Source organism: Sceloporus undulatus, chromosome 9, assembly GCF_019175285.1.
Source record: "Sceloporus undulatus isolate JIND9_A2432 ecotype Alabama chromosome 9, SceUnd_v1.1, whole genome shotgun sequence".
NCBI classification, from domain to species: domain Eukaryota; kingdom Metazoa; phylum Chordata; class Lepidosauria; order Squamata; family Phrynosomatidae; genus Sceloporus; species Sceloporus undulatus.
In genome coordinates this window covers 9,344,639-9,355,685 of record NC_056530.1, presented here as the reverse complement: position 1 = coordinate 9,355,685, position 11,047 = coordinate 9,344,639, and the positions used below count along the sequence as shown (strand labels likewise).

General features: G+C 44.6%; 1 protein-coding gene across 1 annotated transcript in view; it reads left to right on the top strand.

Annotated features, from left to right (window-relative positions):
• Positions 1-329: 329 nt before the first annotated feature.
• LOC121915484 (keratin-associated protein 4-3-like) overlaps positions 330-11,047 on the top strand; it is an 18,996-nt gene continuing 8,278 nt past the window's right edge. Inside the window, exons 1-2 of the mRNA XM_042439793.1 lie at positions 330-485; positions 10,721-10,941. Coding sequence (XP_042295727.1) covers positions 330-485; positions 10,721-10,941 — 377 coding nt within the window. The remainder of the gene's footprint in view (positions 486-10,720; positions 10,942-11,047) is intronic.

Here is an 11,047-nt window from a genome sequence, read left to right as displayed (position 1 = left end):
TGTGCAATTTTCAGTGTGTGCATTTATGTCAGTGGGTTATTTCTGTGAGCAAATTTATTGTGGGCTTTTTGCATGTCCACTTTTTTCTGGGTACTGGGCAGCCCACTGACGATAGAGACGCTTCATCCACTGTTACCATGATGCAGTCAATGCAAGGCCTCCATCCATAGACTCCAAATGGATGGTATATCTGACACAAGTCATCAGGTTAGAAGTTCATTGCTGTGCCTTCAAGGCTTCCCTTAGATGTCTTCAGCATCTGTCTTGCTAAGAATAACTGCATTCAGAACTGCCAACGTCGGAGCAACTGTAGGGATCAGAACCGGAGCATGGAGAGCTGCAGGAACAAGGACAGCGGCCACAGCGAGGACAGCAATGGCAAGATTCACCCTCACAACACGGGGTCCTGCAACACATCTCACAACAGCAGGGGGAACAGCGGCACTGGGAACAGCGTGTCGCCTTGGCCATGTGGAGGGAAAGAGGTGCTGCAAGAAACCAAGACATTTTGTGCTGAACATTGACCCACAATCAGTATGCCAAGAGGTCTTGTAGCACCTTTGAGACTGAAAGAAAGAAGTTGGTAGCATGAGCTTTTGTAGACTTAGGTCTACTTCCTCAGATGCGTTCCTCAGATGCCCCAAATGCATCTAAAGAAGTAGACTAAAGGGCCCATATAGACAGGCCAAAATGAAGCTGCTTTGGGTCACTTTGGAGGTATGCTGTTTAAATGACACACGCGTCTTAAGAGGCCGGAAGCTGCACCAAAGCTGCGCTCCAGTCCTTAGGACTGGAGCATAGCTTTGGCGTGGCTTCTGGCCTCTTAGGACGAATGCATCATTTAAATAGCATACCTCCAAAGTGACCCAAAGCAGTTTTATTTTGGCCTTTCGGTAAAGGCGCTAAAGTCTACGAAAGCTCATGCTGCCAATTTCTTTCTTTCATTCAGTCTCAAAAGTGCTACAAGATCTCTTTGCATAGTCATTTCACAGACTAACACAGCTATATCTTTAAAGTGACCCATGATAATATACATCAACACTTGTCTGCCCAAGAAAACCACTGGGTAACCTTGGGCAAGCCACACATTCTCAGCCTCAGAAAACTTAGAATGGCCATAAGTCAGACCAACTGGAAGGCCCACAACAACAACAAATAATGGCCTGCGGGTGTCCCAAATAATGACAATTTTTTTTTTCACCATAGCAATATCATTTACATTTCTATACCGCTTATCAGTGAACTCAGCACTCTCTAAGTCAGGGGATCTCAACCTTCCTCATGCCACGACCCTTTAATACGGTTCCTCATGTTCTGGTGACCCCCCCAACCATAAAATTGGTTCCTAACGCCATTGGGAATATGTGTTTTCCAATGGCCTTAGGCAACCCCTGTTGGGAACTGTTGTTCTAAGTCAGTAGTGGCAAACCTATGGCACGCATGCCAGAGGGGGCACTCAGAGCCCTCTCTGTGAGCACATGTGGTGTCACTCCAGCACAGAGTTTGCCAGAGTTTGATACTAGAAAGCCAGAGGAATGCAGCAGTTTGTGATAAATAAATGCGTTTGGGGTTGCAGTTTGGGCACTCGGTCTCTAAAAGGTGCTCCATCGCTACTCTAAGTGGTTTGCAATTTGTAAGCCAATTGCCCCCAACAAGCTGGGTCCTCATTTTACCAACTTATGAAAGGATGCAAGGCTGAGTCAACCTTGGAGCCCTGGGATCGAATTCACAACCTTGTGGCTGCAATACCAGCATTTAAACACCTTGAAAGCATGGGAGCATTCTGCCAAAAACTGGAGAAATATTGGGGGGCTTAAAATCTCAAGAAGAGCCCTGGGGTCTCTTGGGGTCTATAGACCACACATTCATCACCCCAATCTGTTATCACTTTTTCATGCATGCCCATCACCCTGTCATCAAATATTAAAGAGTGTAATAGTCTTTACCTTGTTCAGTGTAGTAGTAGGAACTGATGAATGAGTGAGGGAATCAAGGATGGGGAACCTGTTTATATAGCTCCATGCATCCTCCTATGAGCAAGGACCCAAGAATGATGACATTTTCATTAACTATCAGTCCTGGCTTTCCTTTAGTGCCCGAACCCTGACTGTTCTCTCCATCTTCCTTTTCTTCTTTTATTAAAATTTTAAAAAGGATATGATTAAAGCTATTTTTCTAGCACTGATGCTGGAATCCTCATCACTGACTAACAGAAATAACTATGATGAAATGAGTGCAGGTAACATGAGTTTACAAGTTAAGGGTGGTTGAGCGTGTTTTTAAATCAGAAAGCCTCCCGGCTTCTCTATCTGCCTCGGTATGTTGACTCATTGGTTTCCAGGAGTCATTTTATTCTTCCTGACACAGAGAAGGAGAATCAGCTCATTTGAAACGTGCGGCTGGAAAAGAGTATGTGACAGATATTTTCTTCTTTCCCCGAAAGCATTTGGAATTTCGGTAACTTTTAAACATTTAAAACAAGCTTAAACATCCACAGGATGCAACAGTTAAAAAGCAATTAAACTATCATCACCAGCATTCTACCTTGGCAACCTAGTTATGTAACAAAGGGTGCATCTACACAATAGAAATAATATAGTTTGATGCCGCTTTACAAGCTGTCGCTCTGTCCTATCCTGAGATTGGTAGTTTTACAAGGTCTTTTAGTCTCCTTCGGCAAAGAGCGCTGGTGGTTCACAAAACTACAAATCCCAGGATGCTTCGGATGGAGCCATAGCAGTTAAAGTAGAGTCAAAGGTGTGGTACAGACCACCAAAAAGCAGCGTACCAGCACCAGTATTAGGGTTAGGAAGTGTGCATCATGTCCCTAACCCTAATACATGCCAGCGGCGGCATAATGATAGCGCCCTGTGTACACGGGCACCATCATTATGACATCATGCTCACGCCACCTCCAAATGGCACGGTGCGAGTGTGATGTGTTCGCACTGCCCCAGGCCACTTATGGTGGCATGGCTGTGCAGCTAGAAGGAGCTCGGAAATGGAGCTCCTTCTGGGAGGGTGCCTCGTTCATGCAGCCACCAAACGGCCCCTTCCTCCTCTGGCTGCGGCTCCCGGGGTGTCCAGGGGCATGAAGCCCCAAGGATACCCCTTTTCCAGGCCACAGGGAAGCGTCAGATTGGGACCGCAGGGGCTTCCGGTATGGCTACCCTGGTCCCAATCCTACACAAAAAAGGGGTGGTCTGTGCCCCGCCAAAGTACATTATTTCTACACTGTAGGTGCACCATAAGTAAAGTATCCTGACATAACCTTAAGAGCCAGCAGTTGAAGGAGATCTATTCAGTTTCCAAACAGGTTGCAAGGAGAATGATTCCACCTCCCATCCTAGCAGTAAGTGAGATTACAGCAAGGACTTGCATCAGGGCCCTTCTTCTGATTGTTACATTTGTCATTTGCTCTTTGGAGTTTGCTGGAAACACCTGATCAGAAGCTAAACAGACCTCCTTTCCCTGATTCGGCAGCTGGCTCTTAAGGGGCCTGGGTTACCTAAGTTACATTCATGTACGTTAACAGTAAGGCAATATACAGTGATCCTTTCCCTTTGATGGGGGTTTGGTTCTGGGACCCCAGTGGATGGGAGGGGGAAACATGGATGCTCAAGTCCCATATTATTCAACGGGTGATGATGTGTGCATATCCATATCAGCACATTGTTGTGCACATGCCACCACTGAATAGTACAGGGCATGGCAATCCATTGGTGGCCAAATCCACAGATTGCTAGCCCACTGATATGGCAGACCCAATAGTCTTATCAGTTAGGGATCAGAATTCAAAGATATAACCATTTTAGTCTATCGAATCATTATATAGAGAGAGATCTTGTAGCACCATTGAGACTAACTGAAATAAAGAAGTTGGCAGCATGAGTTTTTCTGGCCTTCAGTCTACTTGCTAAATGCATCTGAGGAAGTAGACTGAAGTCTAGGAAAGCTCATGCTGCCAACTTCTTTCTTTCAGTTAGGACTTTTTCACATGAAGGAATGCATCCCCATTCCAAAAGAAGAAGAAAGTGGGGCCAATTCAGAAATGCAAACAATTGTGTACTACCTCATCGCACACAAACTAGAACATCATGCATCCAAAAGAGAAAGCAGTGCCAATACGAATGAATCCATCACATGAGTACATACCCATTGGCTTTCTATTACGAATTAATGTGATCGCACTTGTGCAGGGAGGACAGGATTGTGTCTGGAGGATTTTACATTTCTGGTGCACTCCATACCAGGCAAAAGTGGATTGACTGCAAATTTGGAGCGGAACAGGATTTATAAATTCAATGTTTCTCGGAATTTACCTATCCCTGGGATGATGCGTGATTGCGTTTGGATCGCCTTTGCATTGCCTTCAACGTCGTTTGATATTCTCTTTTGAAATAATGTGAAACCCCATGGATGACCCTGGATTGATGCTGGCATAACCCTCCAGTTTTCCCAGTGTCGAAAATCCTTAGTCTCAAAGGTGCTACAAGATCTCTCTACTCCAGTGATTCCCAACCTATGGGTCTGGACCCCTTTGTGGGTCGAATGACCCTTTCCCAAGGGTTGTCTAAGACCATTGGAAAACACATATTTGTATGCAGCAATGAAAAGAATTTTATGGCTGTGGGTCACCACAACATGAAGAACTGTATTAAAGGGTCACGGCATTAGGAAGGTTGGGAACCACTGCTCTACACACTTGCGGATCAATAACTCTGGGTTACAAACCTGTAGTTGCAATACTGAATGCCAGCCCAGGAAATTAAGATCTGTCAAGAAATGTGAGCCATTAAAAAAAAAAAAACAACAAACAAACAAACAAACAAACAAAAATCCAGCCCATTATTCAAAACCTGTTTCTCCTTTTGAAAAAGCAAGCATACAGTAATTATTAAAGACCTGTTGGAATAAAAAAAGGGTTTTACCTGCTCTTGGGAAGACAGTTCAAAGAAAAGAAACTACACTCTGGAGCTTGCAGATCTGGAGCAGAGCTGTGAACGGCTGGGGTTGCCATAAGTTCAAGCCAACTTGAAGGTGACTAACAACATCACAACAATGTATGATTCACACTAAACACATGTGAACGGCATGTTCGAGTTAAAACACGAAGCAAAACATATGGCAAAGAAAGATGAAGACATCTAATGGCTGGATAGAAAGGTGGACAATCGCGGTGTCAGGGGATTGATTTATAGCATTTAGAAATAGACTTGTCCCTTCATATTCGCTAGGGTTAGGGGCACAAGCCCCCCGTGAATATGGGAAAACCACAAATAACGAAAACACCATGTGGAGGACACCTCTCTAGGATTCTCTAGGTCCTCCGGCGCAACTCTGTGGTCAACGTCCGACAGACACTGACCATAGAACTGCACTAGAGGAGCTACAAAGGCCTAGTAGAGTGTCCTCTCTAGGAATCTCTAGGTCCTCCAGTGCAACTTTTAGAATTGCACTGGAGGACCTAGAGAGAATATATTAATCAAATCCATGAATAATCAAATTGGCAAATATCAAAGCCGCAAATATGGAGGGATGGATGTAACTGTCATAACCTCCAGGGCAGAGTATCTTACTACAAAGTAGGTGCTGGTTTGCCTTTCCTGACTGCCCAGAATAGGGATGAAAAGAATATGCAAAAATATTGTGGGAAAGGTTGAGCAATGTGTTTCGTGAGGAAGCCCTGATGTAGAGAATCTAGCCCCATTCCTATGCAAGGAAGCACAACGGCAGGGGAGGGGATGTCTTGGCTTGCCTCTGTGAAATATCTCATAAAACTACAAATCCCAGACTTCCATGACACTGAGCCATGACAGTTAAAGCAGTGTCAAACTGCATTAATTTTGTAGTGTAGATGGTGCCAAGCCTGCATGAAATTTTCTCCCATCTGCACTTTTCATAAACTTGTAGCTATTTGGTAGGAAGTGAGGCAGCACAATGGAACGGCAACTTCATGGGTCAGAAGTGGGCCTCCTTTCAGAGTGCTATATGCCACTTAACCATCTTTGTTTTTTGTCACACCTTTCATTAAAAGAGCATTTACCACCTTGTACATGATGGAAGCATGTTCTGGTAATAGCTGTGCAATTTTCACATCTAAGCAGAGCATGGTAAGAATGCAGCCCAGAGGGCAGGAGAGTGTGGCTATTAGATCAGTTTCTTTTACTGTATGACAATGATCACGTCATACAGTCCCATGGACCTCCATCATTTCTGGATGTCACATTTTTATTTACGCAATTGGTTGGTCGGTCTTGGACTTAAGAATTGTAGAGGGCCAGTTATTGCTGATGTTGGCCTCTTGTAAGAGCCATGTTCATCCATCCATTCAAAATCCCATGGTTGTTTCCATTTATATAAGTTCATATCATATCCAACAGAGTCATTTAGGAGCCATTAAAGCGGCTTAAAAGATGAAAAGGCAGTCCATGTACCCAATGTACAGTATGTATAATACTATATCTAACCCCCTCCCCCTTAAAAAAGGATTAAGGTGTTGAGTTTACTCCCCTTCTCCTCATAAGTCTACAGATCATTGTAGAACTGAAATGGAATGACAGCAAAAAATATGTGACAATCTCAGGGCCCAGATATAGACAGTTGTGTCTAGATGACATCTCCAGAATTATAAATGTATTCTTGGCCTGAGACAGACAGGTGCAAAGCGCAGGTCTCGGGCCAAAATTAGGGTTCAGCATCCTCACGCTCCCAAACCCTAGTGCACAGCAGCGGCGCCACCATGGTGGCCTCCCATCCATACGGGGGCTGCCATGATGATGCAAGCAGGGCGCAGCGTCCACACATCACAATGCCACACTTGCGTTATTGACATGTCACAGTGCGCCAATGGTGCACTCATGGTGGCATCCGTGCGCCACTCAAAGAACCCGCTTTCAGTTGAAACGATTGCGGTTTGGTTGATACGGGTTCCCTCAGGCGCAAAAGTGGTGGGTCCAGCCTGCCCTTTCAGGGCAGGCTGTCAAACCCCCCCCCTTTAAAAAAATACATTTATAATTCTGGAGATGTAATCTTCACTTGCGTCATTAAGACTGAACGAGAGTACAGAAATAATTAGCAAAGGTGGGGTACAAACCACCAGAAAGAGGTGCCTCCCCGGTACCTCTTTTTGCTCCGCAGCTGTTCTGCAGCAACCAAATTGGAAACCAGCTCTTTTTTGTGGCATCACTGTGACACCGCAAAGGTCCAGAGACATCGCAATGACATCACAGCTGTGCCGCCCCGTCTGGAAGCGGCGCAGCTGCGACATCATCGTTACGCACCACTTCTGATGGGCATGCCGCAGCTGCGGCACCCTCGTCACTTCCAAGGGGCGAGAGATGTCTGGAAGCGCCGCCTCTCGCACATGATGAGGGCACACTATAGCACCTGCCTGTAGAGCACCAATGAAGACTAGAATATAATGGCGATTAACTATGTTGTACGTTTGATGTGGGAAGAGAGCCAGCGTGCTGTAGCAGTTTGAGTACCAGACATTGGTAGACCAGGGTTTGAATCTCAGCTCAGCCATGGAAACCCACTGGGTGACCTTGGGCAAGCCACACTCTCTCAGCCTCAGAGGATGGCAATGGCAGATCCCCTCTCAAGAAAGCTGCCGAAAAAGTAAATAAATCCCATGAGAGGTGCACACTTTTGGGTTGTCACAAGTTGGAAACGAAAGGCTGGATGGCCATCTGTCAAGTATGCTGTGACTGGGAGTCCCTGCATGGCAGAGGGTTGGACTGGATGGCTCTTGTGGTCTCTTCTAACTCTATGATTCTGTGATTCTATGAAGCCACACAACAATAACAACAACAATAGCAAAAGTTTGATAATCCAGGCCCTAGATCAGTGGTTCCCAACCTTCCTAATGCCGCGACCCTTTAATACAATTTCTCATGTTGTGGTGACCCCCAATCATAACATTATTTTCATTGCTACATTCAAATATGTGTTTCCTAATGGTCTTAAGTGACCCCTGTGAAAGGGCCATTCGACCCCCAAAGGGGTCCTGACCCACAGGTTGGGAACCAGTGTCCTAGATAGTGATGCCTGTCTTCCATTACTTCCTCAATTCCTCATCACCAAGGATAGCACATAGTGTCACCACTGACTCTCTACTAGTACCTTACTCACCCAATGTGGCTTGACTGAGTACCATCTTTCATCTTCGATGTGTATAATTAGCAATAATGTCCTGCATTCTCTGTTTGGACCGAAGGAATTTGCAATGAATCTATCTGTCTCTGGGGGAGATAGACTAATGTTGAGACCCTTTGTTGATTCATCCTCAAGGTGGTCATCACTAGTTCCTGGAGAACAACTCAGTTGCTTCTCTATTACGCTAAATATCCGCCTTGTTGCATTAATCTCTTGAGTGCTACCTAGACACCTAGGCAAATTACAGTCTTATTTGGATGAAACAAAGGTTAATGACAGACCACATAAGATTTTTCCACTCTATTCATTATGGAAACAGCAAACAGTCAACAAAGATAATGGTGATTTTGCAGAAGGTGGAAACACGTTCTGACGGCAGAGGAAGTTTCCCATATTTTGGTGCTGCCTCACTTCAGTGGCGAAGGGTGCAAGGAGCTGGATATAAAGGCCTCCATCCCTCAACACTTCATCCAGTGCACTCCATCGCCTTCGCTATCTACCACAACCAAGCAAGGTAAGAGACGTTCCATCAATGTCTATGGAAAGTTGGTGGGGAGGAATAAGATTTAATAGAATCATTCTTTTAAAAAAATCCATCCTTAAAAATTAGATGACCTTTCCCCATCTGGTTATGCTTTCTTTGTGTGTGCAACATGACAAGACATGAAAGAAAATGTTGCACTGTAGAGAAGGACTGGGAACCATGTTCCCCTCCAGTTGTTGTCAGAGTGCAGCAATGAAGTTACCTGGCCAAAGTAGGTAAGAAGAAAGGATTCTGGGAGCTGTAATACCTGGAGGACTGCATTTTGCTTAACCTTGTTGTAGAGTGTTCTCTCCATACCTATATGTACATTCCTTCGGAGTGTAATAGAATCTCCCTCCTTGGAGGTCTTTAAACAGAGGCTGGATGGCCATCTGTCGGGGATGCTCTGATTTGGATTTCCTGCATGGCAGAATGGGGTTGGACTGGATGGCCCTTGCGGTCTCTTCCAACTCTATTATTCTATGGATTCTATATTCATATTCCATCCCATCCCATTCCTTCTCTTATCCCCTACCCATGCTGGGATTTTTGCATTCAGATTTACACTACAGGGAAGTAGAGAGGGGGTATTGCAACTTAATATATCTTTGTTGCATCCCACAAGCAACATCTTGTCATGTGCTTTACTTAACTGGCTGCGGGAACTAGAGTTTTGTTATCCATTCTACAGATCATAGAATCATAGAGTTGGAAGAGACCAGAAGGGCCAGCCAGTCCAACCCCATTCTGCCATGCAGGAACTCCCCATCAAAGCATCCCCGACAGATGGCCATCCAGCCTCTGTTTAAAGACCTCCAAAGAAGGAGAAGAGCTATCTCAAGGATGTTATCAGGAGGAGGTTACCTATTCCACAGGAAATTTGACATTGATTTTGAGCAGAGTCTCCTGTGTAAACCTTTCAAAATGGTGCAGAAATGTAGACAGGCAAAAGAACATCGGACTACGATACATGCCCAAAATAAAAGAATTTTAAACATTGATGGAGGCGGAGACCTAAAATTTATTTATTAAATGTTGGGAAGACAACATGGGAAATTATTGTTTTATATGATAGTTTCAGCAAGCGTGTTATACTGTATGCAGCACTTTGGGAAAGTACTGAAATGCCAAAAATAGAAAACCGGTTTGGGAAACTTGATGAATGCATGGTAATGCACAAACTGACATGTATGATACAAAGAAAAAACCAATGCAGGAATTAAAAAAAGGACTGGAATCCACTCCCTGTTTTCTTAAAAGAAGAAAAAGGAGCATTTATGAGTATCGCTACAGAAGAAGAAGAGGACATTATTCCGTAGCAAGTATGGATTTGTGATATATGATGCTTGACAAGTTATCGGAAGGATTTAAAATAATTGTGCTAAAAGACAAACAAATACGAGTTATGGTTTTTGTGGGTTTTTCAGGCTCTGTGGCCATGTTCTAGAAGAGTTTATTCCTGACGTTTCACATGCATCTGTGGATGGCATCTTCAGAGAATACTGGCATGGAAGAAAGTGGGGTATACACAGATTAACATAGAAATTACTCCTTCCTACTTAGGGTCATGCAGTATACACACACACACACACACACACACACACACACCTCACTCTCTTCCATGCCAGCATTCTCTGAAGATGCCAGCCACAGATGCTTGTGACACATCAGGAATAAACTCTTCTAGAACATGGCCTCATAGTCCGAAAAAACCCACCAAAAACTATAGATGCCATGAAAGCCTTCGACTTCAAATAGGGAGTCATTCAGATAAGATAAGACGGGGAGTACATAACCTTTCGAAAATTTATCTAGGACTAGAAGAAGTAAGGGAGTAAATATTGAATGAATGTATATGTCACAGTGTATTGTTATTTTTTGTTTTATTTTTATTTTAATTAATAAAAACTATTTTTTTAAAAAAGTGGTGTTACTATGCAGGCTCTCAAGAATGCAGCACATGTGGCCCGCTAAGGTTGCGCACTCCATTCCACTGTTGAAAATGCTAATAAGTAACTTCTCCTTGTTCTATTCCAGCTTTGCCTCCACTCCGCCAAGATGGGCTGTAATGATTGTTGCAGCAGCAGCTCCTCCTGTTACCATGTGCCATGCTGCAGCACCCAGTCTTGCTGCTCCCCTTCCAGTTGCCAGAGCTGCCAGCAGTCCTGCTGCTACTGCGTCCCCGTTTACTGCAAGCCCTGCTGCCAATCCTCCTGCGACTCCTGCTCCAAGCAATCTAGCTGCGGCTCCTACCCCAAGCAATGTTCCTGTGACCCATGCTCCAAGCAATGTTCCTGCGACCCATGCTCCAAGCAATGTTCCTGCGACCCTTGCTCCAAGAAATGTTCCTGCGACTCATGCTCC